Source organism: Coniosporium apollinis, assembly GCF_000281105.1.
Source record: "Coniosporium apollinis CBS 100218 chromosome Unknown supercont1.2, whole genome shotgun sequence".
In the NCBI taxonomy this organism is placed as follows: Eukaryota; Fungi; Ascomycota; class Dothideomycetes; genus Coniosporium; species Coniosporium apollinis.
Window position 1 is genome coordinate 656,234 of NW_006913264.1, and position 27,924 is coordinate 684,157.

General features: G+C 55.2%; 9 protein-coding genes across 9 annotated transcripts; 5 read left to right on the top strand and 4 right to left on the bottom strand.

Annotated features, from left to right (window-relative positions):
* Nucleotides 1-45: 45 nt before the first annotated feature.
* On the top strand, nucleotides 46-837 carry W97_00601 (uncharacterized protein; the record flags this gene model as incomplete). The annotated part of the gene is made up of 1 exon (XM_007778514.1): nucleotides 46-837. One exon carries the CDS (start codon nucleotides 46-48, stop codon nucleotides 835-837), a length of 792 nt encoding a protein of 263 aa, XP_007776704.1.
* A 343-nt stretch (nucleotides 838-1,180) lies between these two features.
* W97_00602 (uncharacterized protein) lies at nucleotides 1,181-5,074 on the top strand (the record flags this gene model as incomplete). The annotated part of the gene is made up of 5 exons (XM_007778515.1): nucleotides 1,181-2,038; nucleotides 2,086-3,892; nucleotides 3,940-4,154; nucleotides 4,207-4,949; nucleotides 5,014-5,074. 5 exons carry the CDS (start codon nucleotides 1,181-1,183, stop codon nucleotides 5,072-5,074), a joined length of 3,684 nt encoding a protein of 1,227 aa, XP_007776705.1.
* Nucleotides 5,075-5,741: 667 nt separating this feature from the next.
* On the bottom strand, nucleotides 5,742-7,348 carry W97_00603 (uncharacterized protein; the record flags this gene model as incomplete). The annotated part of the gene is made up of 3 exons (XM_007778516.1): nucleotides 5,742-6,037; nucleotides 6,105-7,071; nucleotides 7,133-7,348. The coding sequence occupies 3 exons, from the start codon at nucleotides 7,346-7,348 to the stop codon at nucleotides 5,742-5,744; spliced, it is 1,479 nt and encodes a 492-aa protein (XP_007776706.1).
* A 1,371-nt stretch (nucleotides 7,349-8,719) lies between these two features.
* W97_00604 (uncharacterized protein) lies at nucleotides 8,720-10,995 on the top strand (the record flags this gene model as incomplete). Its single annotated transcript, XM_007778517.1, has 3 exons — nucleotides 8,720-10,549; nucleotides 10,630-10,797; nucleotides 10,897-10,995. The coding sequence occupies 3 exons, from the start codon at nucleotides 8,720-8,722 to the stop codon at nucleotides 10,993-10,995; spliced, it is 2,097 nt and encodes a 698-aa protein (XP_007776707.1).
* Nucleotides 10,996-12,117: 1,122 nt separating this feature from the next.
* Nucleotides 12,118-13,531, top strand: W97_00605 (uncharacterized protein; the record flags this gene model as incomplete). The annotated part of the gene is made up of 2 exons (XM_007778518.1): nucleotides 12,118-12,176; nucleotides 12,232-13,531. The coding sequence occupies 2 exons, from the start codon at nucleotides 12,118-12,120 to the stop codon at nucleotides 13,529-13,531; spliced, it is 1,359 nt and encodes a 452-aa protein (XP_007776708.1).
* Nucleotides 13,532-14,135: 604 nt separating this feature from the next.
* W97_00606 (uncharacterized protein) lies at nucleotides 14,136-16,967 on the bottom strand (the record flags this gene model as incomplete). Its single annotated transcript, XM_007778519.1, has 4 exons — nucleotides 14,136-15,677; nucleotides 15,787-16,295; nucleotides 16,348-16,544; nucleotides 16,699-16,967. The coding sequence occupies 4 exons, from the start codon at nucleotides 16,965-16,967 to the stop codon at nucleotides 14,136-14,138; spliced, it is 2,517 nt and encodes an 838-aa protein (XP_007776709.1).
* A 2,131-nt stretch (nucleotides 16,968-19,098) lies between these two features.
* On the bottom strand, nucleotides 19,099-20,702 carry W97_00607 (uncharacterized protein; the record flags this gene model as incomplete). Its single annotated transcript, XM_007778520.1, has 5 exons — nucleotides 19,099-19,213; nucleotides 19,267-19,294; nucleotides 19,390-19,997; nucleotides 20,059-20,309; nucleotides 20,373-20,702. The coding sequence occupies 5 exons, from the start codon at nucleotides 20,700-20,702 to the stop codon at nucleotides 19,099-19,101; spliced, it is 1,332 nt and encodes a 443-aa protein (XP_007776710.1).
* An 879-nt stretch (nucleotides 20,703-21,581) lies between these two features.
* W97_00608 (uncharacterized protein) lies at nucleotides 21,582-22,472 on the top strand (the record flags this gene model as incomplete). Its single annotated transcript, XM_007778521.1, has 1 exon — nucleotides 21,582-22,472. The coding sequence occupies one exon, from the start codon at nucleotides 21,582-21,584 to the stop codon at nucleotides 22,470-22,472; it is 891 nt and encodes a 296-aa protein (XP_007776711.1).
* Nucleotides 22,473-23,256: 784 nt separating this feature from the next.
* W97_00609 (uncharacterized protein) lies at nucleotides 23,257-26,983 on the bottom strand (the record flags this gene model as incomplete). Its single annotated transcript, XM_007778522.1, has 2 exons — nucleotides 23,257-25,231; nucleotides 25,362-26,983. The coding sequence occupies 2 exons, from the start codon at nucleotides 26,981-26,983 to the stop codon at nucleotides 23,257-23,259; spliced, it is 3,597 nt and encodes a 1,198-aa protein (XP_007776712.1).
* Nucleotides 26,984-27,924: the final 941 nt, after the last annotated feature.

Consider the following 27,924-nt stretch of genomic DNA (forward strand, 5'->3'; position numbering starts at 1 on the left):
GATATTCCTGTTACGCCGTTCGACAACGCTCTAGCACTTCGCCAGATGAGCGAGGCTTTCCTCGAGCTTGGTCGGCGTCCGCCAACAGCCGAATCTTTGGCCTCCTCTTCGCAGTATCACCAGAAGCCGAAGCTCCTCACCCTTGGCGGAGATCACAGTATAGCGCTCCCGGCCCTGCGCGCACTTAAGAAAGTGTATGGTCAGCCAATCGCCGTGGTCCATTTTGACGCCCACCTCGATACATGGCATCCTGCAAAGTATCCTTCATCATGGATGGATCCTTCCGACAGCTCGACGCAATCGTTCTTCAACCACGGTAGCATGTTCTGGATTGCCGCTACCGAAGGCTTGATAGCAAACGGATCTTCAGTGCACGCTGGCCTTCGAACCCGTCTGTCTGGCGACGACGCTGCCGACTTCCATGATGACTCGGCGCAAGGCTGGGTCCGCATCTCCACAGACGACATTGATGACATGGGCACCAAAGGCATCATCAGCACTATCATGGAGCGTGTCGGCACAGAGGTCCCCGTATACTTGAGCATTGATATCGATGTGATTGACCCCGGACTTGCTCCCGGGACAGGTACGCCTGAGCCAGGCGGCTGGACAACACGAGAGTTGATACGGATCCTGCGCGGTATAGAAGATCTAAATGTGGTTGGCGCGGATATCGTTGAGGTGAGCCCAGCTTACGATGGCGGCTCGGAGGTTACCGCACTTGCGGCAGCGCAGATCGGATTTGAGATATTAACAAGCATGGTGAAGCGGGGCTTGATGGAGCAGGGGAAGACTGCATCAGATGGTTCGGATAACACGCTCCGCGATGAGTTGTGATTTATTTCGTGGTGGGCTAGACTCGCAGCAGAGTACGAAGTGATGCGTAGACATGATCTTACCACCGTACTGTACATAGAGACTGTTACACTTCATGAACTTTCTGCACATGGTTTACCAAGATATAACATCGTACTCCCGGAGCCTACAATCCTCCAGTAAAAAAAGCGTCATGAGCCTCTCGCGGATGTTGATGAATCGTTAATGCCTGAATTTTCGGGCAGCAACTCTGAATTGGTTCCGCGACATCATCTCGCAATTGCAACCGAAGCTTGCAACAACTTCACACGCAACGCATGCGCAGCATGCGGCTAGGACAACACATGGCCATCTTCGGAATACTATGGCTCTAAGTCGCAGAGATGTAATCCTCGCAAGCATTGCAGCGTTCATCTCCTGGGGCTTCGTCACCCACTGGGTACCGACTTTGCGCTGGATACCTCACGCCTTTCTCGCCGGCGTCGCTGTAACGCTATTGGGTTTCTTCTGGACTATAGTATCCGTATCCCAACAGCCACGTGAAAATGAAAGAGCAGGGACTGATACGAAGCGCAACGTGGCTTTCGTTTCTCCGGCGGCTTGGAGAGCGGAAACCGCCGCCCTGAAGGGCAGGTTGCAATACACCAGTGAACAACTCTATCCACAATCACCTGTTATCTCCGGCCGCCTTGATACGCTCGTTGGACTCTTACTGCGGGACTTCGTTATGAGCTGGTATGGAGCCATCAGTGGAAGACCTACGTTTTCGAACGAAATCGACCGGGCTGTGCGTGCCGCGCTGGTCAATATTCGGGATAGAGTTCTGAGCCTCGACATGACCGAGATTGGGGTGTCAAGAATGTTACCAATAGTGACCGAGCACATGCGGGATTTCTACGAGGCGGAACGATTAGTCAGAGGAAGGAAACTCTCACGCAACGTCACGGAGTCTGAAGAGCTTGACCTTGCTATTGCTGGGAAATATCGGGATGGTCATCTACACCCAGCCGCATCTCTAGCATACTCCAGCACGAAACTTGCAGCGCAGCAGCATCTCCGCAGTGTCGTCACGCGCCTGCTGCCCAAAGTCTTGCCACCCAGTATGATTACCAGTCCTGCTGTCACTGTCTTAATCAAAGAAATTGTTTCTTGCGCAGTACTTTCTCCCGTTATGCAAATGCTTGGTGATCCGGATGTGTGGAACCAGCTCCTGGAGGCATACGTAAGGCAACTTCTGCATGACACATAAATTCCTGCTGAAAGATCTAGGGACGCACAGTGCTCCAAGACCGCAAGACGGTTCGCAGATTGCGTGCTGCTCTCGATGAACATGCACCGCCTTCCCCGAAGCCAAAGAAAGATGGGGGCCTTGCTAAACTCGCTCCAAATGATAGTGAGCGCAGATTCGAGAAGTTTATACGATCCATTCGGCGGTGCAACTCTCTAGCAGATGCTCGGCGCTTTCGCAGCGAAATAACGAGTCAATTCAGTAAGCCGGGCGCCGCAGGAGCTCAAGACCCTGTTTATCTTCGCCGTCTTGAGACTGGGAAACGTATCCTGGATCAGAGGATTGCCCAGCTGAGCGCTGGAGGCACTAGTAAACCCGCCCTGTCGGTGCAAACCCGACCTGGATCTTCACGCTCTACGTCTCGTATTGAAGATGCCTCGCTAAGACAAGTTCTGTACGATTCCTCGGGGTTATCCTACTTCATGGAGTACATGGATCGCATGGGTCTTATGCGCCTTGTCCAATTCTGGATCGTGGTTGATGGATTTCGAAATCCTCTAGAAGCAGACACCGACGAGCCAGAAGACTATTTGACAGCAGCACCCTCATGGACAGACTCAGAGCGTGCGGATCTTATGCAGATCAATGAGGGTTACCTGGTGAAGCCTGAGCTCAAGGTGTCCGACGATGCACGTCGTGCCGTCAAGGAGTTTCTCAAAGCCGGAAGCAATGCAAGTCCGGTTCAATACCACGCAGCGCGGCGCGCTGTCCTGCACGCGCAGAGCGCGGTCTACGAAGAGCTGACGGAACGCTACTTCCCGAATTTCAAAGTATCTGACCTGTACCACAAATGGCTTGCGTCCGAACAAGCGTCCGTAGCACCGAGGAGTATAGCGGTTAGCAGAGACGAGTCACCATCTTCACGTAGATTTGCTGCGGCTCTACGACCTGCACCACTCAAGCACGCGACTTCCACGGGGCTGCGAACTGCTGCGCCCGATCTCCGGAGGGCTGTCGCGTCTTCTTCGGATCTCCGCAACACTACAAGGGCTGTCGACAATGGTGCACCATCCCGACGCTCGATGGACGACTCTGCAGCACGAAAGCCACTCTTCGACGATGATGATGATGATGACCCTCTTGCGCAGTCGACGCAAAGTTTACAGAGCGTGGATTCCGAGCCAGAGCAACACCAATTCAACAGCGACGATCCTCGCATTGTAGATGCAATGCAAGAGGCATTGAATGACATCATGGGTGATGACCCTGACAAAACTTCACTGTTCTCTGATCCGAGCGTAAGATCGCCAGAAGATTACAGTCACGCGCGAGGGTCACTCGAACTGCCAAGACCCATATCTCCAGGCTCGGAGAGTAGCAGGGAAAAGCCGAGCATAGCCTCTCTTGGCCTACTTGGTACGCCAAACAGAAGAAGCGGAGTGTTCTCAGATGACCTCTTTGGCGGCGATGAGGAGAAGTTCCTTGAGGATGAGTACGATACCGACGTTGATGACAAAGACAAAGAAGATGGAATCCACGAGGCAGCCCCTGGAGATCTTGGTTTAGCCGAGGCGGTCGACGCCCTGACAGCAGAGATTGAGAGACTGGTAACTCAGGAGTTGATAGTCGACTCGTTGACAAAGAAGGCAGAGCTGACCAACAACTCCGCTGAGTTGAGAATCCTTCGGAAATCAAAGGCAAGCTTGCAAAGAGAAATTCACAGGAAAGAGCTACAGAAGCAGCAATACATCATCCAAGAAAGCGACAACAGTCTGTATGGCCGCGCCACTGTATCGATCCAGTCAATCATGGTTGCCACCGAAGATGATGGCCGAGAATACGCTTTGTGTAAGTAGAGTAAGCAGATCCGCGTGTTCTGGCTGACATTTGCCGAGACGTGATCGAGGTCCGGCGTCAGGCCGGCGATCAGATGCCGGCGGCGGCTTGGGTTGTCACAAGAAGATACAGCGAGTTTCATGAGCTCAACAAGCGGCTGCGGTCACGGTATCCCATGATCCGCAACCTCGACTTCCCTCGTCGACAAATGGTCCTCAAATTGCAGAAGGATTTCTTACAGAAGCGCCGTGTGGCTTTGGAGCGGTACTTAAGAGTAAGCCAATCTCCCAGAATATCACATCAAGACTGACAGCCAATCCCACAAGGAACTCCTGCTCGTTCCCGCTGTCTGCCGCAGCCGCGAACTCCGGGCTTTTCTCTCCCAACAAGCCATCTCATCCGCTTCGCCATCTTCCCAAACCGCAGAGACCCGCGATCTCGTGACGCGCATCTACAACTCCGTTACCGACGGTATGGAAGACTTCCTCGGCAACGTTCCTGTCCTTGACCAGCTCTCAATCGCCGGCCAGAATCTCATCTCCGCCGCCACTACCCAGCTGGCCGCCACGAACGGCGGCATGGGCTCTACGATGCCTACAGCGGCGCTTTCCAACGATCCGGCCACCGCCGCGGAAGCGGAGAAGGAGCTCAGAGCCTTCGAGTCAAGGGAGGTGGAACCGTTTGTCAAGCCTATCTGCGACCTCTTTCTTGAGGTGTTCGAGCTCAACAAAGACTCCAATTGGCTCCGCGGCCGCGCTGTTGTGGTCGTGCTGCACCAGCTCCTTGGCGGGACGATTGAGCGGAAAGTGAGGGAAAATGCGAAGGCTTTCTCGCAGGAAGAGAACGTGGTCAAGTATATCGATCTAATCAAGGAGACGCTGTGGCCCGGCGGAAAGATAAAGCAGCCAGGCGCTCCAAGGTCGAGCGCCGAGAAGGATCGGAGCCGGAGGGAGGCAGGATTGTTGCTTGCGACGCTCGTGCCGGAGTTGGCGGGGAGTGTGGTTGGGAGACAGAATGCCCAAGCGGCGAGTAGACGGATCTTGGCTACGGCTAATAATGAGAGGTTGAAGTAAGTGCCGCTCTTCGTAGTTTTCAAACACAAAGCGGATAGAACGCTGACTCGAGCCTTGTAGTACCCACCTGGCGTTTACGCTGTTAGACGAGGTTGTCAAGATATTGTTCGAGGAAAGGTAGTAGGCAGAGGCGGTCGTTTGCATACCACTTGTGGTGCATCACAGATGCGATGGAACGCAGCAGGCTCTTGTATTACTGCAAGAAAGCCACTATTACGATTGTCACAACACCTCCAATACAGGCTCACTAGTGCCTGGGCTACTGCAAATACGAGTTTGACACGTCTGTTGGAGATTCTGCCTGCCACTGCGGCTCAGCCTACAACGGATCTTCCTCGCTAGAAGACACTACGGCTTCACGTAAGTCAAAAAGCGGCTAAGCGGGCAGCCGTCCGATGAATATGAATCATCGCCCTTACGACCTACCTCGGCGAATGTTGCTCAGATAAAATGGCTTGGTCAGCTCTCTGGCAGCACAGATCACAAATTCCAACTTTATACAGGTACACTGCTATGATATTAGCAGTGGGCGCTTCCGCAACGTAATCGCGGCGAACGCATGCTTCGTCAACATTCACTACTCCTCCAGACTCTTACCAACACGCCGACGCAGCCAGCCCAGTCGTAGCTGAAAAGCTGAAGAAGCCGGCGTCGAGGATCCTAGTCACTAGGCTTCAGGGAAGTGCTCTGTTCTCTGTTCCATGTGCCAGCGTGCTATATGCGAAATATCTCAAAGCGCAATAGTACGGCCACATTTTTGCGTCGCAGTATTCGATATATACCTCCTGTCAGACCTTACCTATCCAAAACAAACGCTTCACAAGACTCGATTTGCCTACATGTACCCTCACCCGTGGCGCGTCTACAGCGTCGTCAAGCGGTACCGTCATCGTCGACTCGTGCCTCTCCGGACCTTTCTCAATCGCTGCTGCTGCTGCCTCCTCCTCCATCTGTCCGATCTTCCACGCTCGAACCAACCAGAGTAGAGCCGCAGCACCAACATATGTGAAACCCGTGAAGAGCTGCGCGCCCAGGTATTTGCCGCCCGCACCTTTGACCATTTCCAGTGCCATCGCTTCTGAGACTGTCCCTCTGTCAGTAAAGCTCTCTCGGCCAAATCCCCGGTCGGATCACACAGGGGAACAACTCACAAGTAGTCGGCAGCACCAGTACTATCCACACAATACTCAAGGCGCTCGGCAACTCCACTAGCCCGACGACCTCCGTCGTGACCGGCGCAGCAACCGCCCAAAACGTCCCAGCCACGGTCCCTCCGATCAGAGCAAAGAAAATCAAAACACCATAACCCGTGGCGAACGTCCAGATAAACAGCGAAAACAGCCCCGAAAGCAACGTCATCACCACCGCCATGTTGATCCTGCCCAACGTGTCGCTGTAATACCCAATCGGCGGCCTCCCAAGCATCTGTCCGAGATTCAGGATCGCGCCAACCACCGAGCCCTGCTGCGCTGTCAAGCCGACGCTGTCGGCGTAGTTGGGGAGCGAGAAGAGCAGCACGATATATCCCAGCATGCTCAAGAACCCAAAACCCAGCAACAGGAGAAACTCCCCACGGCGAAACAGCCTGTAGTCAAACCCGCGCTGGCTCGAGCCAACGAGCTTGTTCCTGTCCCTCACCAACAGCGCACACACCAGGTTAACCACAAACGCCACAATCCCCAGGATGCGAAACGCCCACGCCAGCCCAATCCGCTCAATCATCGCATTCGTAGCAAGGCTGTACACCAGCCCGCCAAGGCCCGACCCAGCGGCCGAAATCCCGTTCGCAAAACTCCGCCGCGCGCTGAACCACTGCGGAACGATGCCCACAGAGCCGACGAACAGGAAACCCATGCCCCAGCCGAAGCAGACGCCTTGGCTCAGGAAGAGGTGCCAGATGCGGGTTGCGAAGGAGGCGCCGATCAGGGAGAGGGTTTCGAGGAAGACGCCGACGAGGAGGGTCGTGCGCGTGCCGTAGATGCGGGTTAGGATCGTCGCGAGGGGCGAGACGAAGAGGGCTTGGGAGATTGAGAGGCCGCCGACGAAGGCGAAGTCGAGGGGAGTGGCGCCGGGGAAGGTGGAGGTGGAGAGGTAGTGGGCGAGAAAGACGCCGTAGGACTGGTAGTGGTGGAGAGGTGTGTTAGTTGGAGGGCGTGAAGTGTGCTCTGGGGGTGTTTACGCTGTTTAGACCCCAGGTGTGCGCGTTGATGGTGAAGGTGCAGGCGCAGCACACCCAGCCGTAGCCGCCGTCAGGGGGCACATCCACTGGCCTCGTTGCTGGCGGGATCTGCTCTTCATCGTTTGTTGTCTTCTCAGATCTGTCTAACGATTGTTGCGAAGGAGGAAGCGGGCTTAGTATGTCATCCCGAGCGCCTCGCGGTATCTGATCCGTCATTAGGTGTCAATGACAAGCCTGGACAGTATATTGCTCGAGTTGACAGAGTCTCAAAATCGCTCACAGCCGAACAAGACTGAACAAGCAATTGCCAACGGTCCATAGCTGGAGAGTGGATTGCTGACGGAGATGACGGGGGGCGCTGTGGAGAAAAACAGTGGGTGCCGTGCTGCCGCGCCGAGGTGATGCGGGGGGAAGATCTGCTTTACGCTTATCCCCGGATCCACCATTTACAAAACGACCGCTTTTCTCTCCGGCATTGAAACGCGGAACTGTTTCCTGGATGCCATCGAGATAGGCCAGGTCTTCAAAGACTGAGAACGCTGCCGTGTTCCTCACGGGAAGGACTGCTGTACTCGTAGACACTTCAAACATGGTCTCTCGAAGCGTCGCTCTAACTAGGGCGGCCAGAAGATGCCAGGATGCAACGTAGCGACGCTCAAAAGGCGATCGCAAAGATACTGAGACATGCCAGATGACGCGGTGGCACCCAAATTGCTATTCTCGTCATGCGGCTGAGGCCGAAGCTGGGGTCCACGAGTGGGCTGAAAAGAACGTTGCCGCACATCTCGAGCGATCTGAGAGCACAGAGCGGCAAGCTTCTTTTTTATCGGCCACACTACGGCTGTTGCACTGTAAACACACCTACTCAAGTCTAGATCAGAAGAACCTCAATGTCACTTTCACTGTCACTTGTATCGCACGAGAGACGAGCCTCGTTCCCAGTAAGCCTACGTGTTTGGCGTTTGCTTCTCTAATACACAGTCGCTACTTCAACGTCGTAACATCGATCGTTCTGCATGCATCTTCCAGCCTTGTAACATAGCAACGGCAACCGCCTGCATTCATTCCATCATGCTGCACAAAACTACAAGCAGAGACCAAACCACCAACAACCTTGGACCGACGTTCATGTCGCCGAAGCAGATGGGTCAGTAAACCCTCCCTCTCTGCCTCCGCATGCCCTCATACTCACCACGCCGTACAGGAGACTACCTGACCGACCTCCGATCGAACCGCATCGCGAGACCCAATGGCTCCCGTCCCCTCCCATCTCGCTCCACACCGAGCATGAGAAACAGCTCTCCTTTTGTACCGCAGTCTGTAGCACCCAGACCAAGCGTGGAGTCGACGCGGCCCGAACCGCCTCGATGCGCAAGTGCACAATCTCTTCGCAGGACGGAGTCCAGCAGCCCGGAATTCCCTCTAGAGAACCATGATAGAGGCCGTCCACTGGTGCAGGCACCAATCTTGAGCCCTACTGCAGGAAGCTCGACAACCTCACGATCTCCCAGTATAGGGTACCAGGAAAACGGACAGCGGTGGATGGAGCGTCAGGAGGCTCAGTCGTTGAGGAAAGCACTGGAAGATATGGACGTTCAAGAAGAGCAGCATTTGTACTCCGCGGCACAGGAGGAAGCTTCAGAGCTTGTATGGAAGCATCAAAATCCCAACGCGCCGTACCGGAGCCCTGATGCTCCCTACGACTACAAGGAGCATCTGCGTAAGGGCAGTCACGCCAAGGTACAAAGCATAGGGAGAGGGTCATTGGATTTGCATCGGGGCGACTCGTTCACCAGAGACTCGACCTCCGGAGCTTCGGCGTCTGGAGGAGGTGATGAAAATAACTTGTCGAGCACTCGTGTTTCAAGCGACTCGTCTATGAAGGTGCCGGAGAGCCCAGAAAACCGACAAGAGGAAGAAACCAAAGCGGACAGCGTGGTTCCAAAGGGCATTCCTGAGTCTAATATTGTCCTCCCAAATGCGCCTATACCTGCTATATCTGAACTACCATCAGGTCGGCGGCGTGGTAGTGGCTCTAAAAGGAAAGTTAGCGGTAGTCTCTTCCAGAATCCGGAGGACCAAATCTACGAGGAACCTGAGGAATCGACACCAAAACCCACCGTACCGAAAGTACCAACCGCTGCACCACCTCGTGGCCGCCGCAACCCCTTCGCAAGAGTTCAATTTGCGAGAGAGAACGTTGCGAGATCAAACACGGAGCCCTTGTTGACGGGCAAGAAGTTTGACAGATTTGAGATTCAGAGAAATCCACCTTCCCAGTCGCGCAATCCAGCTTACACGTCTAACACGAACTCTGCGACACAACCAAGGTTATCTAGTGACGTTGAGAACGCAGGTAGCGACGAGGAAGGAGTCAAAATGAAAGATGGCAAGGAGATCCGAGGCGACGATATCCGAGCTGCGACCAGCATGAAGCTAAAAGACCGGAGTCCGAAGCTTCCAACACCAACCGTTGTCAGCGATAGTCCTGGACGGCCTATCGTCAGCTTTCAGAATGGCTGGAAGCCGAAGGAGGTGGAGCTCAAACAAGAAGAAACGCGGGCTCTGCCGGCCGCTCCAAAGATCACCCATACCTTGCCGGACCCTGTAAAAAAGCCCGGTATACCGACTATCAACCTCCCTGACGAACCATGCAACGCTAGCAGAAAGTCGGAGCGTTCGACCAACCCTCCGGCCATCTCAGTCTCCCCAGCGCCCCCGATCCCCTCAATAAGCGTATCCTCCACGCCCCCGATCCCAACAATCAACCTCCCAGACGAGGACTCGCCACCAGTCTCCAGCATCTCCGTCTCTGCCTGTCCCTCCATCCCAACCATCAACATCCCAGACGCCCCCTCAATAGCCATCTCCGCGCCCCTCCCCTTCGTCCCCACGCCTAGTTCATCCGCTCCGACTCGACCGCTCCCACAGCCCAAGACCCACGGCCGGCCGCACCCCCGCCACGCAGCCACGTCACCCCCATCAACGCAGCCCCACTGGACGCCCTCACTCCGTGGCGCTCGCATCGTCGCGCTCTGCACGAACTGCGCGCTCCCCATTGCCGGCCGCGTCGTCAGCGCTGCTGGTGCACGGTTTCACCCGGAATGCTTTACGTGCCATCATTGCGGGGAGGGGCTGGAGTGTGTGGCGTTCTATCCGGAACCGGAGCATCTGAGGGGGGAGAGGGTGGAGAGGATTCGGCGGCGGATAGTGGGCGACGAGGTAGAAGAGAGGGAAGCGGGGATGGGGGAGGAAGAGGATGGAGACGAAGGACTGCGGTTTTATTGCCATCTGGACTTTCACGAGTTCTTTAGCCCGAGATGCAAGAGCTGTAAGACGCCGATTGAGGGAGAGGTCGTGTTAGCTTGTGGGGCGGAGTGGCATGTTGGGCACTTTTTTTGCGCGCAGTGTGGGGATGTGAGTAGAGATTCTCCCCTTCTCCCTTTTGCGGCTATGCAAAAGTAGTGGAGGAAGCTTTAGCTGACACTCGAGAACAGCCCTTCGACAGCTCAACCCCCTTTGTGGAAAAGGATGGCTATGCATGGTGCGTCAACTGCCACACGAACCGGTTCTCGACAAAGTGCAAGAAGTGCAGGAAGCCGGTCACAGATACGGTGGTCAAGGCGTTGGGCGTGGAGTGGCACACGGGGTGTTTTTGTTGCGTGGTGAGTCCCCTCCTTTCCCTGACCATTACCGACTGCTTCGCTAGAGGACGGGGGGGATGAAACTGGTGCAGAGACGGTCGCTAATTCGAGGTACGTTAGGAATGCGCCGGACCTTTTGACGATGGGCGGTACTTCCTCAGGAGCGGAAGTCAAGACCCGGTTTGTGTCAAGTGTGAGGAGCGGCGGTTGAAGGCGTGATCGTAGCAATCGTACGCTCGGGACCAATATCATACGCTGTAGACGGCAATCTACCTACACTCGCCGTAAATCCAGCCGCGGGAGGCTTCGTGCTACTCAAGCTGGAGTTCAGCAGCCGCAAAATGCCCAGCGATAGAGGGCCTCAAGGTTCTGGTTGTTAAGAGCGCCGTTGTAATCGTTGCTGAACCGACATCAACATGGATCTATGCATTAGACGGTTGGGAACTTGGTTTAGACAATCCTAGAGACGGGTACACTCTGAATGACAAAGTTGTTCATCATGGGGAACATGTTGGCTGTGATCATTGTTAAAAATACCGATGAGAAAGTCTATGAAAGCAGGGCCATGGACTCGCAAGTCCTTGAGATGCGGTTAAAACGCGGTTAAGGTTGCTCTACTAGGAGGGAAGCGAATGCAGGCATTTTCGCACTTTTTCTCTGGTGTTGTTTTTTTTGCTTATTAACTATTAGATTAAGCGAGACTTGCAAAGTTCCACTGGCGCAATGGTAGCGCGCCAGACTTCTATTTCGGAAAGGGCATCTGGAGGCTGTGGGTTCGGTAAGTCTAGAGTTCGATCTCGAGTCACAGCAATGCAGCTCTAACATCTATTCAGAGCCCCACGTGGAATGGTTCATTATTTTTGTATTGATCTACTTTTTGAATAGCAACCGGCGGAGAGCACGTTCGACGTCGATTCGGGGCTGATGGTGGTTTCGCAGTCGCGCAGATCCCGCCGATCCAGACCCTGACGCAGCGGGGCTGAGCGAGCAAGGGCCACCTAAAAAGAGTTTTGCCGTTTCTCTGCTAGGTACTAGACTGGACTCATGATCTTGTTAATCGTAGAGCAACCAGACCGATTTCATGGGACAAAGAGTATAGAACGTTTAGCAGCTCAGCTTTCCAATGCACCGATCACATGATGTGTTTTTGATCCGTGAACTATCCTTTTGGCTGTCCACCTCCGGGATGATGCGGGGATTCCAATGCGGCAACGGACATTTTAGATGACCCTTGGAGGCTACACGTGCGCCACAGGGCTAAAGTTCGCCACTCAACCTCCATCATTGCCCTCCGCCCTCACCCACCATCCTCTCCTCCGCACTCGCGGCATCACTCTCAACATGACGGGCCCCGCGCGCCACCTCCACAAGATGGTGGCCAAGAACGTGAAGTTGTTCAGGTATGCATCCATATCCTCAGTCCGCTGCTGAAGACCGGCTCTCACGATGACTTAGGCTTGCCTGGCAGAAGACTTCGCGCTTGATTCAGAACAAGCTACCATCATCACTACGACCGACTCAGGCTGAGCTCCAGCCCGTTTACGCTCGCAACGCCCCCAAACACCCGCTCCACCGTATCGCCTATCTCAAGCAGAGCAAAGGCCGTTGGTATACCACCCACAGCACGATCAATGCCGCCGTCCGTCGCTATACCAGCGCAGCTGCCAAAGCGGCCAAATATGACCGATCGTCTTTCCCCAAATCGACGATTGGCAATGCCGTCAACAGCCTTAGTGGTCGGGCGCCGTTCGCTACAACGCTCCGACCTAACCTTACCGGAGGCACCTTGAACCGGACAGCTGGCGGCTACGCCCTCGGCTCCGGCCGAGTTGGCGGGGCCAGATACTTCTCCCACACGCCTGCTGCACCAGCACAGGTCGTACACAATGTCTCACAAGCCGTGCGTGCCTTCCTGATCTCTGGTCAGAAGGCGCAATTCGACGGCGTCAACCCGCACACCGGCGAGAAGCGCTACAAGTCCGTAACTGCACTGCAAAAGGAGGTCGGACGGAAGATGAATTCTCTGCCAAAGGCCACACCCGGCTCATTCATCGAGTTCAACATCAACCCTACCATCACGGCCCTGACGCCGCTGACCTCCGTGGCTGGCTACAAGCACGTTGCGCAGGAGTCTTTGAACTCCGAAGGTCTCCTTGACGTTCTGTCAATCGACTTCTCGCGGTCTCTGAAGGAGCTTGCGGCTATCCTCAACGACCTTAAGCGCCTCTCCGATCTTGGCGACCTACCGATAACTTACCTCGCGTCGTCGCTACGCGTGCACTTCCCTGGCTGCGACGCAGATACTGTGGAGCGGCTCTGCGATGAGCTGGGTGTCCGCCGAGGCCTTGTCCGCCAGGACGAAGACTTCGACGCCTTCGCCGGCACGGAGATTGCGCTGCTCTTCCCGTTCGCGCCAAGCAAGACGGTGTCGGAGTGCGAGTTCTTCGAGAAGCCAGTCGAGGGACGCATCATACAACACGAGCGCATCGACTGGCGGAACATGCTGTCCCCGGAGGACGAGTCTGTTGCGTCGGCGGAGTACTCAACGCTTTCCGACGACGGGCTTGCCGTCGATGAGCTCTGCGAGGACAATCCGTGGATCTCGTCGCCGTCGGGATATGAGAGCGTGCGAAGTAGTGAGTTCGAGGAGTCGGTGCCGAGTCGGGAAGCGCAAGACTATCATAGCCCCTTGGAGTATCAGGGCTTCGAGGGCATTTATCGCTTCATTGAGCAGTGTGATGCTGCAAGGCGGTAGGTTTTGATACCCCGGTATAGGCGCTGCATTAGGCATAGAATGGGACATCTCTGCTCTTGGAAAATGGCGTTGTGTATTTAGGCTAAGGGTTCGGCGTGTTGGCATGGCTGGAGTCTGACAGAGGTCAGTACGGTTGGGTACGCCACAGGTCCAGATAGCTGCCATTCATTGATAACGACTATCGTCAGCTTGAAATCAAAGACATTCACAACCCTTCAAAGATTCTGCTTACCGATCTTGTGAAATCCCAAACACACGGATTGAACTGAGGTACTAATCGTATATATAGCTACTCGTGGATACCCTCACGCAAGCAGGTAAGGAGGCGATGGTAAAATAAAAATTGCATAAGAACAAGCAGCTAAATGTCTTTCTGTATCTCTATTTCTCTAGTGGTACGATACAGCCTCTTCTCTAGCTCCAGTATCTTAACACGGTCAAGCCTATCTTACCGTAAAAGCAAACATCTTCAAATGTGCAAAAATGAAGCGCCTAAACTCGCCGACCCCTTCTTCCCAAGCTCTTTTGCATCCCGAAACACATGCCGGCCGTTCCAGTCATTCTCGTTGCGCCCCAAGACGACAGTGCCGAGTCGAATCCATGTTTACGCCATACTCAAAGAAGCCCAGCTTTCGCCCGCAAACCCCAAACTTGCGCTCTCACTGAAAGAAAACGCATCCATCGTCGCATCCAAATTCAAGAGGGTGTCAAAATCCCTCTCGTCGAAGTTATCCGTCGCCATGAGCTCAAGTCCTGGGAGAAGCGCGTCGTCATGCAGCTGCTGTTGCGACTCCACGTGCTCCTGCTCGCTCCCATCGTGGTGGTCGCTCTCCGGCGGTGTGCTCGCCAGAAACGTCTCCAGCCTCCGCGCGACCTCCTCGTCCGTGACCAGAATCGCGCCATCTAGAGCCGCAGCTTCCTCGGGCGGCGGCGTAAGCGTGCGCGAGATGTTGTTGCCCAGCTGCGCGAGATCGAGTCTGCGGCCCGCATCCACGAGGTCCTCGACAGTGGTCACGTGCTCCGGCTTGCTCAGGGCGTTCAGGTTGGTGCCACCGATCGGGTTCGGGAACGGCGAGATGTGGATCCCAGCCTTACGGATCGCGGCCTCGAGGAAGGCGGTCGAGTAGTCGGCTGCGGCGTACAAGTCGCGTAACTTTCCCATCACCTGCATGCATTGGCAGAATCCTCGGAGACTGGAGCGGCGCGTCTCTTCGTCTGGCGCCTTGATGTCTAGGAGGTGGATAATGATGGCGGGAAGTAGCACTGTTACGCCGGTCGTGGGGAGGTAGCGGACGAGGTTGCGGGAGTCAAGGGACTGCGCGATGCTGGTGATTGCGGCGGCTGCTCGTCGGACTTTTCGACGGGACACATCGAGCAGATCGACGTTGTCATCGCTGCTTCCAGGCGAGTGTGAGGGTGTAGAGGGAAGGACCTGTGGACGGTGCAGCGCGGAGAGGGTGGTATAGAACACCATATGTAGGAGGGACCGATGCAGATCTATGGGGTCGTTGCCGCTGGGCTCGTCTCTATACCTAACCTCCTTCGGTAGCTTGTCTAACCACTTCTGCAGCTCATCGTCGCAGGCCTGGACGTCGCACGTCTCGGCATCTAGTTTCTTCGGCAACAACATCATAGTCGTCCTGTCATTTAGTAGTCCTTGGTTGTTGTTCAGTACGCAGTATTGCTTTGACAGGATCTGGCTGATGCATAAACATAGCTTGGCCTTTTCGATGCACATGACGGCCAGTTCTCGCTGCATATTGACGTCCCTCGCAATCGTACAGCTGGCGGGAACACACGAACTTGACTCGGAAACAGGTCCAAACGAAAAGTCATCGAGAGTAAGCATGGGCACGTCGAAATCTTCCGGTTTTATCCGTGTAGGCCTCCGCATGCCTAGGGCAATCAGTCGATCTCGCATATATGTGGACCACCAGATTCTCTTCCACAGCCTGGTGCGCTTGCCGTCCATATTGGAATTCTCCGGGTTACGGTGGAGACCAATAGTATGTGCTACAGACGTGGCAACGCCCATCCAATGCCATGTGTCTTTCTGGTCATCTGGCGTCTCGTAGTAATATGTTAAAAGTAGCAAGGCCTGAACAAGTGATATCCGGTCGGATTCATAATCAAAATCGTACAACAGCTGCACAACATTAGTAATGCGCACCGAGGTACTAGACATGGCCCTGAACGAGGACCTGGTCTTTGTGACTTTGGGTCACGTGACCTGTGTGTAGGGGTGGTCGACTTACCCTTGTCTTCAAGAAAAAGTCCTTTCGAGCTTCTTTCCGAGTAAGATATCCGGCCTTTCGCAGATGGCGCATGTCGATGAAAGCAGATCCAGCGAACATGACCGACTGGAAAAGGATCAAGCTCAGCTTCCCGTCACTGCCATCCCCCTTATCTACAATCTCGATAAATTCATGCAAATCCAGCAACGGCATGTACGGATGCACAAACTCGATATAAGCCCGGAGGAGCTCGTTGCGGAGGGCATTGTTCGGAATCGTCAAGGCGCCTTTCTTCTCCAGATAGGTGATCTCATCAGATCCGATGCGGGCTGGTAGGGGTTTGATGTAGAGCGGCAGAGAGGCAGCCGGCGTCTGCTTCGGCACAATAGACGGAAGGTAAGTTCGCCGGGTTGCGGCGGAGATCGGACTGTATCCCAGAACGGACACCGACCCAGATTCGTGCGTGCTTGTGGACCACTTCCGCTGAGGGTCCTGCAGATTGTGGCTAAGATGGCGATTGTGCGTTTGGTCTGCACCAGCTATAAGCGGACAACTCCAGTAAAGCAGCAAGTTCGTGCTTACAGATGGAATGCGGAACATGCTCTTCATGCCAGGAATCAACGTCACGTGATAATCGGGCTGTTGCCAAGGAGGGAATCCCGTCAAGAGCAGCCCTCGAGACTAGCTTGCGGCTGCTGCTATTGCTGCCGGTGTTAACGCCAGCACTCGCTGTCGAGGCGTTTGGGACCGTCTGGTTTTCGTCGTCCTTCGTCCACTTCCTGCAGGGCGTCAGCAATTGATGCAGGTCAAGAACCGGAGAAGATAATATCCGTCGATAGCGCGCGTGTCGGGTTGGCGAACGATAGCAGAGCTCCGTCTTTTGCCGCATCAACGGCGGACAACCGGATGGATACGGACCATGAAGTTACTGACTTTTTGCGCCGGCTTTCAGAGACGATGCAATCCACCTCGTCCAGTCTGCAATTCGTACACGGCGCGCCATGCTCTGTCACATTGCAACGGACTTTGCGTGATCTGCAGCATTGGCATGCTTTCGAAGCTCTCCGCTTGACGGGTCTGCCAGTCGCGTGTCCATCGACGCCGGCAGCAGAAGCCTTGCGCTTCTGCTGGTTCTGTTGTTGTTGCTGTTGTTGTTGTGGTCGTTCCGCTGGATCGGGGGAGGAGGCCGAGCAGTCCGACATGGCGACGCGTGTGAGGGACGTCCGTGGATGGGCTCACGATGCAAAGACGAGTAAACCAACTGACAGCATTGAACCCCAAAGTCCCCTTGGAGGGAATGCAGGGCGATTATGTATTCAGCCATGTGGAGAGGCGCACCAGACCCTGGCCTGTGTCGACGGCCACTAAGGTTCAATGCTCGATGGAGGGCTAGCTCCACCATGAACTCCGGGGGTGAAAGCTGTGTTGCGGACTGCATGACATCGTCTCCAGCGACGCAATGATCACCCCGATTCCGGCATTGTCCGCGCCTGTGCTCCCTCAGTCCGCCGTCGCACGGAGAACTGATTGCTGAGAACAGCACTGCCCAAACGTCAATTCGAATGCACACCTGGGTAACCTTTGGAGCACATCCTACTCCTACGCAACAGGCAAGTCCTGGTCGAAGGAAGCATTGATCAGCAGCCCTAGCAACACGCGTTATGACGGACGATGGTAAAGACCCAAGCATCGCGCGGTTGCAAATCGGCCAGCGGCTTTTTCAAGCCTGCAGCAAGCCTTCGAAACGCCTTCTGAACAGGCGGATAACGGTTTCCATTCCTTTTCGGGAAATCCGGCAGTCACGCCAAGCGTGTTCGACAGCCGAAGCGTGGTGCCGCTACCCGACGGTCGACGTCGTGTTTTAAACAGCTGTCTCAGCACTTGAGCCGTCACGACGAACGCGCGCAACGCAGGTCGAATCCCAGCCCGCGCGCATCTTCAGCTTGGCTGCGACCGGAGGCTCTTCAGACGCCCCGCCGCGCAACCTGCTCGCGAGCGGACCAGAGGAACGGTCGTTCTAGGTCGGCGATCTTTGTGGGGCATACCCAAGTCCTCGATAAAGCCGAGCGGTCTCCGCTGTTCTCCCCGCCTCCAAGAGCGCCCCCATAACTAATCACCGCCCCCCCAGGCGCAGCTCATGCCGATCTAGAGAAAATTGAGGTAGCCATGCTTTGCGGAGAGCGCTAGTCAAGAAAGTCCAGCGGCTGGCACCTCGGCCTGGATTTTGCTGCCACATTGGCGCTGGTGTCGGAAAAAACCGCAAGGTCGATGTTGCTCAGCTTCTATCCTGCGTTGCAACACCAGTCGATGATCGAGCAACAGTGATCATTGCTTAGCAGGACTCCAATCCATGGGAAGAACCCTTTGACCTTTTCAATATCGCAGCTGTGGTTACATCAAAGGCGTTTCGGCCCAGGAACAACTTCCGATCCTGGGGGTCCCGGTCAATTGGTAATCCTCCTCAAATTTTCCCCATCTTCTGCATCCCACGTCTTGGTTCGCACTAGCGCAGGGTGATTCCCATAGCGCGTGTGGATGGGAATGGAGAACAAGCCTGTAAGCGTACCGTCTAAAGTGCGCGACGCAAGCCTGAGGCGCAAACCTATGTCATCAAAAATCGATAGGTTATACCAGCATGCGCCAAAACACCTCAAGTTGCTGGAACGCACTCACGATGCCGAAAGGTTTAGAACAACCAATCGAAAAGAGCCGCTAACAGGGGTTTCTAACCATTCAGATCGTCTCCTTAGGCCTTAAGCGAGGACTTTTGGAGCTTCAACTTTCGAAGTTGTCAAGACCCCTTCGGAAGACTGGCATCTCCAGCTCTGACTGGTCGATATACCGTACTAGCGCCTCTGTTTTGTTGGTTGTTCTAAACTTTTCGGCATCGTGTTTAAGTGTGTGCCAGCTGCGGGGTGCAAGAGCCAAACAGCAAACCTCAAAGAGCGAAGCGCGTGACGCGCAGCTTTCATACTGATCTTTCTTTTGCTGTCAGATCTGAGTTGATCTCGTGCGTCACCAATGCTAGGTATTTTCAACTCTAAGACAACAATCTCGCTTCGATACAGCTGCACGAAACTGAACAATCGGGAGTGGAGCCTTGTGACTTGGGGCTGGATACTTGCCACGCTTTATCTCTTGGGCATCTTCACAGGGTTCAGTCTCGCTCGATCAGTGTCCCCTTGCGATAGAGAGCATCCACCACCGACACTCTTCTCGAAATACCTCCAACTGCGTTTATGCGGAAAGCCTCCAGCAGAAACCATTTCAGGCAACTCCGAAGCCGTCACGTGACCAAGTATCTCCTGTCAAAGCGTTTGAATTCCGTTGCGCCTAAAGCTTCGACGAGCCTCTTGGACGCTCCAGCATCTTCGTCTTGTTCTTGAAATTCTTCACGAGTTGGCGTATCGCGAGGTCGAGCATCACATCTTCCGACCCGCCGGGTACCCTGAGCATATTAGCTTTTGCCGCAGATTGAAATCGAGTCGTCAGCCTCCTTACCTTACGCCGTTCACCTCTCTATAAATCTCTGCATCGTAAATTGTCAGCCAAAGGTCTCAGCCCTAACCTCGTGGACCTTGCAGCGAACAAATGGAAGATGTGACGGAAAACGGGGCGACCCACTCTCAGCAATCTCTCCCTGTCCAGTCCTCGTAAACCCATTCCCCCCAAATAACAGTACCGCGCACTGCGCGCATTCGCTGAGCACAATCCCCGCCTGTGCCTTCGCCAGCGCCGTCAACCCGCCCAACTCAACGTCCGCCTCCTCCTTCGTCAGCTTCGTCATCTGATATACAAACTGCTCGACCCAAGCCTGCAGGCTCTCAAGCAGCGCCCCAGCCTTCGCCAACCGATGCCTCACCACCGGCTGCTCGATCAGCGCCTTCCCAAACGCCTCCCTCTTCATAACATATTCGAAAGCAGCGGACAGCGCAACCCGAGCTTGTCGTGTCGCCCCGATTGCGATCTGCAGCCGCTCGTGATTGAAGTTGGTCATGATGTATCTCATACCCATACCCTCGACGCCGATCAGGTTTTCGACGGGGACGGCGACGTCATCGAGCTCGATGAAAGTCGTGCCGGCTGAGATCTGCCCACCGACTTTGAGACGGCGCATGCTCACGCCCGGATAGTTGAGGAGAGGCACGAGGAGGAGGGAGAGGCCGCTGGCGCCAAGGCCGCCAGTGCGGACCGCCATGGTGGCATAGTGGGACCAGATGCCGTTGGTTATCCTGGTTAGGGGATGAGTCTTGTGGGGTGTTTATGTGCAACTATTGCGAGATGCCTGCTTACCATTTTTTCGTCCCATTGACAATGTAGTGCTTCCCGTCTTCCGACTTGACGGCGGTAGTCTGGATATTTGCTACATCACTGCCGGCGCTCGGCTCCGTGATGGCGATACAGATCCGCTTCTCTCCACGCAGCAGCTCAGGCATGAATCGCTCCTGCAGCTGCTTGTTTCCAAACTTCAGCAGTGGAGGGATTCCAAACGAGACGCCGGTGGTTAGAGAGCCGGAGGGGCCAGCTAAGCCTGACCGTGCCATCTAATCCGGTCCTCTCGTCAGATAAAGCCGCCCTCCCCATCAGATCTTTGGGGCAAGGCATACCTCGTCCGTATAGATAGCGTTATGTGTATAGTCGAACTCCTCGACCTTGACCGCGCCCAGGATGTCCTGTATCCCCAGTTTCTTAAGCCACTCCACAGGCAGCGGCGCGGGCATTGACGGTATCAACATGTTCGCCGCTGTGAACTTCTCCCATACGTCCCCTGGCAGCGTCTCTTCGGTCTCCCAGGCCATGGCATTTTTAATTAGATTCTCCTCGATGAAGGCGCGACAGGCTTTTTGCCAGCGTCGGTGGCTGTCGGTGTAGTAGGGAGAAGGGAGGCCCATGAGCCATGGCGGGTCAGAGAGTGGGGGCTGTGTTTGGGAGGACATAGTGGAAGGGTATGATGGATCTCAGTATTGGAGAAGATGAGGACGGAGGAGGAGAAACGAAGGGTAGAAAGATCAAAACCACTCTATCATCGCCAGCTCAGAAGAAGCAGAACTAAAGCGTTCGTAAAGCAGAGCCCGAGGGATAGGTATCTTAGCTTGTTTGCGGGGCCCCGGCTACTGATACCCCGGATCTTGGCATCTCCAGACCTCGGTATCTGGACTTAAACATTGTAGCGTTCACCGTAACCATGTTCTAGGAATGGTTCCACGTGGGCACCCGCAGATCTGCTTTGATGAGCTTCGTTCGCGCGCTTGTGATGTGCGCAGCGCGAAGACCGTTCGGAACTGTAGGGTCATCTGCTGCCGGCGAGTCATATGCGGTGATAGAATGACTCGTGTGGCCGGTAGAGGAGCATCAAATCACCGGCAGCGACTTCAACAAAGCCTCCCATTCCAAAAGGGGGCGTAATGGAGAGCATGGTACATCACTGAGAGCAATGACCGTCAAGAACACTCGCGTGGTCAGTCCTGCGTACAACAGAGCTTGTACTCGAGTACAGAGTGCGAACATGAAGTTGAGGATTTCGGTCCCATAGAATATACCGACAGTCAACACGTGACTTGAGCAACCATCCCTCCAGTCAACCTCTATCCTCGCCTCATGCTTCCGGGCAGCTGGGGAGGTTTATGTACCGAAATCAGGAAACTATTGACAGTCAAGAGACGAAAACACCGCTTGGATATCTGCTAATCGCTGTGCGTTATAGGGAAGGAACCAGGCTGCAGCTTTAAAAGGATATATGAACCGGCCCAGGAAGTTGGATCCGCCCCAGGCTTCACTCTCTGTCCCTTCCAGCAGCTATCCTGATAGCTATCCTGATGCCTTGCTTCCTCAATATCCCGCGGGAGCTCCGCGATCAGATCTACGAACTCGTGCTCGACTCACCGAACGCCGCACCTTCATCGCCCAAATGCTACCAAGGGAACTCCGCCGAACTTCTCAAACACGAGACTCCATACATCGAACTAAGTTACTGCAACTACGCCCCCCGCGATCTCCCTCTCAGCGCCAGCCGCTCCCTCCTCCGCCTGAACCACCAAGTCCGCGATGAGACCCTCGCCATGCTATCCCACCTCACCACCACCCGCGGATCTCGCTATGTTCTCGACATCATGATCGAAGATGAAGTCCGGCTTTACCCAACCTGGCTCCTTATCCCGTGCAGTCCAGCCGTGAATCCGCACATCGACACCGTGTCAGTCACCTTCCGCATCTTCGGCGACATGCGCGAGCAGCGCTCAGGCTGGGAGATCAGCGACAGCGGGCCCGGCGAAACGGTCTGGGGCCTGCACGCGCTGATCCAACGCTTCCTGTCGTACGGGCCCGAATGGCGCGGTCGGTGTCGACTGGCCCAGTATCCGATCATCACGCTGGGGACGCTAGATCTCAACGTGCTCAGCCCACCAGCGCCGGTGGAGGGGGCATTCCGTGCAACTCTGAGGCGTCGGAGTGAGGACACCGGGACGCTGCATCCCAAAGCGGTAGTTAGCGCGATGAGGTTCGGCATGGATATCCTGCTTTCCAGGGCTGAGGAGGCGGAAGCGCATGGCAGGCTTCTGTACGAGAGAGTTCAGCGAGTCAGGCTTTCGCTCGATGGTAAGGTGCGAAAAGTTTGGGATCTGAGCGTTTTGGCTGCGATGGAGGTTACCGATCCGGACCGAGGAGTACGCCTACCAGACAATCAGGAGCCATCAGAGGGTCAAACGTGATGTGGTGGAAGTCGTTGGAAGACTTTCATACCAGCTGCCTCAGACCCACACGAAGCGTGTTTCTGCAGCGCTCCTTGGTCATCCGTCTGTCGTGACCGCTTCAGTAAGCAGGAATAGATATTCTACACGACTAACATTCTCAACCTGGCAAGAGAAATTTGGCTCGATATTTGTGACGAGGCGCGTAACTGAATATTTTTTCCAGCCCTCGCTGCACTGATTCACTTCTGACCTGATGAAGCATTCAAGCAGCTGTAGTTTCTGATCACTTCTGCCTTCAAACCGTTTCAATGCCAATAGCACTGCATACCCTTGTTCTCGTAGCTAAGAGCTCATCACTCACACTGCAACCGGTCCCGTACAAAGTAAGTTGATGACTCATTACCAGACAAAAGACTGTAGCAGTTACGATCAAGTTGAATGTCTTTTGGTAAGCCGCACAAGGCCATGAGAGATCACACCAAGACGAAGGAATACATTTCGCCAATCCATGATAGCTAGGTATGTACAAGAAGAGACCACTCAACAAAGCGCCAGATGGCACGCCAACCGACACCAGACCATGATCGGTATGATCCGCCTCAAAAGACAGGGAAGGCAGCCATGCGTACAAAACGAATGCAACGCTGTGGTTTGAAGACCTACCCCCTGCAAAAACCGAAGAGCTGAGGATCTAAAGACCCAAAAACCCCCACAAGCCTACGCCTACCAATGCCACATAATCATGACGCCGTAACAGCCGTGGTGCACATACCAATCTCTCACCCAGCCCCAAATACCAATCTCACACACTCACATCACCCGGATTCTCGTCGACGACCGAATCGTCCCATCCCGGCACCGGAATCGTGTGATTGACGTTCCTTGCCATGCCCTCCACCTCACCTCTCTCGATCCACTCCTGATCATTGAGGTCGCGCCAGATGCGCTGGAAGTACATGCGCAGACTGCGGAGGCCGCGGAGATAACCGCGGTCGACGCCGTTCGGATCCTTGGGTGGACAGGACATGTTTTCCGGCCAGGCATCCTCGGCTGTGATGCAGTTCGCAAAGTCGACAATCTTAAGCTTGATCTCGCCCCCATTCTTCTGGTCCTCGGTGGACTTGACGGACTTGTCCATGGAAGCCCGGCGGCTTGGCGCGGCGGATTTGACGTCGGGCTCGCCGTCGCCGCGGTCGTACAGCATGAGCAAGCTGCTGGCGTAGAAGCGGTAGCCCGGCAGGTTGCGAATGATGCGTTCGAGCTGGGAGATCTTTTCCAGAATCACGGGGATGTGCTTCGTTGCGGCCGAGTAGCCGACACCGTCGAAGAAGAAGCGCGTCAGGGCGTCCTGAAACTCCTTGCCGGCTTTGAGGTCGCGGCCGAAGTACTTGTCCTCGAAGATGTAGGATTGCGTCTTCACATTCCAGACCTGCATGCCGCAGACACGGACGCCAAGCTCCCGCGAGGTCGTCATCTGGCACTTGCGGCGCTGCGACCGCTGCTTCTTTTCGTCGGCCTCGACGCCGTATTGGCGGGTGCCCATCTTTAGGTCGAGCACGCAGGGTTTGGACATGCCAGCCGTGAGATCTTCAAGCAAGAGAAACTGCTGGACCCTTTCGTCGGATTGGGCTTGGGCTTGCCCTGCATCCGCAGGCTCTTCGGCGGGCGCTTCGGCATGGTCTGTCGGTGGTTTCGCAGAGGTCGGCGTCGGCCCGGTCCCGCTCGTGGCTTGATCAAACGCTTTGGCGTCGTCGGCTGCCACAGCCGTTGCCGGCCCGACAGACCCGCTACTCTGCCTGCTCAGTCCGCTTGAGTCTTCATCCATGGGAAAGACTTCATCTTCTCCGTCCCCTTTATAGCCTTCTTCCTCATGGAACTCAAGGTTGCTCCTCTTGGAAGTGTTGATGTCGCAGGGTCTTCTCCGTAAGCCGCTACCTGAGTGACGACGCCGTGGCACACGCGACTGGGATGCCGATGAAGTTCGTTTAGCCGGTTCGTTGGTGCTGCGGGCCTTCTGCTCAGTCGGCGGAAACCCCGAGCTCTTGGCAGTATCTTCGGCGGACAGTCGACGGTCAGCCTCGGTTCGCAGGGCTTGCTTTAGTGTGGATTCCTCTACGCCAGACCGCTCCTGCACATAACACACATCAGCAATGCTACGTCGGCCAGGAGGTGCGGATCCCGGAACGGAGCCGGGTTCTTCTCCTACTCTTCTGGATGATAGGCTGTGGCGGCCGCGCCCTGAACGGTTATGGTGGATCACTGGCGGAGAGAACACCTCCTTCAACACCTGTTCCTGGAGCTTCCGATTGACGGTCGTGGCGCCCCAGCTTGAGTGCTGCTTTATCGAGGGTCTTGTGGGATTGCTGTCCGGAGTCCCCTGCTGATCACGGTTTGGCGACCCGGCGTCACTCAGGTGACGTCGATGCATCTGAGAGAGCAGAGAAGGATCGCTTGTCTGAGGCCTCGGGGTGGATAGGCGCCTATGTACGTTGAAAAGGCTATCTGGTATGATATGCCTGTTGTTCTCGAAGATAACCTGGGGCACAGGCATGGGCTGCTGCGAATGGCTCACGATCCTGGGCTGGTGGTTGGAGGACTCCCCATTTGTTTGCGATGAATTCACCTGCTGCTCAGAGCCATCTGGGTTCTCTGAGTGGGCGTTGCCGTTAGCTTGCATGGAGCGATCAGCATCGTCGCTAGGCTCCCTTTTGTCCTCTTTGACAGTCTTCTTCCGCCTCGGCGCTTTGCGGTATGTCACGTTCAGCACTCCTATGTACCTGTGACAGCATTACGACGTTAGCATTACTACATATAGACTTGTGGGCGAATGGGCGCGGAGAGGGCCGCTGATCCTTTGCTGATGTTTCAGCTTTGGAGCTTCCGAAGCATTGACAAAACTGGTCTTACCTCGGCAGGAACTCTAGGAGTTCCGGATGATTCCGCTCCACAATCTCATAGAACTCGTTCTCTCTGTTGTTGAGCTGCTTGCAGACTGCGCGCCGTGAGAAACGGTAGACCGTTGAGTGACCCCCGACTTGATGATCATAGGGCTTCAGCTCAACAGCGCCGAGAGGCACCGGAGGCTGATGGCTGCGATGCGATTCTCGGTGCGGCGCATGGGTGATCGGTGCTGCCTGTGTAGGAGTCGTTCCTGGATCGTCGGTAGCACTGGACTCATAACCGTACGCTGAGCGTGCAGACTCATCCATAGATTCATAATCCGATTCAGTGACTGACGCGTTGGACTCTGGCGGTGCATGAAGCTGTCCTTGCAGCTCCTCCTCAGAAGGCGTAGTACGTCGGTGCAAATCTCCATGTAGGTACTGGTTCTCGTCCTGGGACCGCAACGATATCTCAACTTCGTCCGGACTTCTCACTGCCTCTTCCGTTAACCACCCTTTCGAAGAGGTATCCGGCGATCTAGCTGGCTCAAGCTGTTCCTGTGTCGGTTGATCGTGGAAAGCAGGCTCCCCCGCTTGCTCCGTTCGCGCCGGAGAGACCTGACGGTGGGGTATGTAGAGCGCAGAAGAGATCTGTTCTCTTTCAGACTCGTCGTCCTCCTCAGTCGTAGGCGATCTGTCCCTCTCTCCAAAGCCAGGTTTAAAGTAGTCCGTGAGCTTCTTGAATGAAGGATGCGGGCCTGCTCTTGCGGACGATTCTTGAGAACGCTCAGACTCCGCAATCGGTAAACTTGATGAGAACGATATCCTTCGCTCAACACGTGGCGTGAGGTTGTGGTGATTTCTGATTTCTGTCAAGAGCTCTAGAGGGATGCCCTCTGGCGGCCGCTGAATCGCAGACCGTAAAGAATCGCTGATTGCAGGTTTTCCACGCTTCTTGCCTTCAGCTGGGCGGTCCCTGTTCAATGAATCCGGGAAGTTTTGTTCGGTAGTTGGCGCATTTTCTAGTGCCGATCGCAATGAAGAGACTTGTCGGCTCTTGGGATGACTTGCGTCGACACGACTGCTGTAAGGTTCCGGAGAGGCTGTATGACCGGGTTCTTCGCCTCTTGATTTGACAGAAGACTGCGCCTTCTGTCTCTGTGAACTGTCTTCTTCCACGTCCTGATCTTCTTGAATGGCCTGCTCAGCTGAAGCTCGTTCCTTGGCTAATCCTTCCCTCCTCTTCTGCTCCTCAGCAGCGTCGTTTTCTTTGAACAGTCCGAGATAATGGCTCGTCTTCCTACTTCTTACCACTGCAGGCTGCTCTACTTTCGGTAACTTCGCCTCAATCTTCTTGTCGACACGGGAACGGTCACCATCTTCGCGCAGGTGAATACCTGCCGGGGCTCCTCCGCCTAAAGTCGGGTTCCCTTCTCGCCATGACCGGTATTTCAGCCTCTGATCTGCAGCTTGCGGTATCCCTGCTGAGACGCTTGCAGGGCTGTCGTCGTGCGGCGTGGTGGGCCTCTCGTACGGAGAGTCGACGGGACTCATGAATGGTGGCAGGCCGTCGTGATCACCCTTGCCTTCAGCACGCAATCCTGAAGGCGTGTAGACGTATTTTAAGAGGTCGGTGTGCTCGTGCATGGGCAAACTGGATCTGCTTTGTCTGTTGCGTCGAAAGTTCTGGGCGATAAGAGGGAGGTCTGGTGATGCCGGCGACTCCGGTGAGAGAGCAAACGGCCTCTGGTGAAGCAGAGGCCAGTCAATGCCTGCTCTGACAGGAGAAGCTGCCATATCGATAGCGCCTTCTCTTATCGTGTGGGGTGCGTGTGAAGGAGGACTCGGGTTTTCAATGGGACTGTCCGACGATGTGTAATTGGTAGCGAAGATGCTATCTCGCTCACTGAGTGGGGGAGGATCGAGAGCAGGCGTCCACAGGGTGTCTAAGGCGAGAGGAGCGGTTTTCGACCTCCCCGTCTGTGAGAGGGTTCTGGGTGTCACCTCGGCATCGTGCTGGGCGGACGACGACGGTGAAGAGCCATTTCGACGGGCATCAGAGGGCCTCTTGCTCCTCACCGGGGTAGCATTCGAGGCGTTTTTGAGTTGCGCGGCAGAAGAAGCGGTGGACATGGAGACATTGACCTGGGCGAGAGGGCGTAGGGCTGGTCTGGATGAGTGCTACAACGCCCATTCGGAGCAAAACGTGCTGAGTTCGAGAGAGCCAATGGGGATCAACGGTGCGGCATATCGCAGTCGGACGGGGGGAATGGTGTTGAGAAGTAGTTGTCGTCCAATGCGGAGTTGAATTCGTCGCAGGTGCCCCATGTTGATTGGCAAATTATCGTTATGACGAAAGGCCGATAGCCGACAGTTCTAGGGCAGTCGCATTCCGGCGAGCAGGGCAGCTGCAGCCAGCGCCCACCACCAAGGCACCAAGCCTGGAAGCAAGAAAGGCTGGAGCCCCTGTTGATCTCCGGTTTGTGACCAGCGGCCCGGCTCTTCCACGCCGCCAAGGTGGACCTCCTGTTGACCGTTGCTGAGTCTTTCGGTACCCGACGTACAATCACCCTTGAGTGTTTACGGTT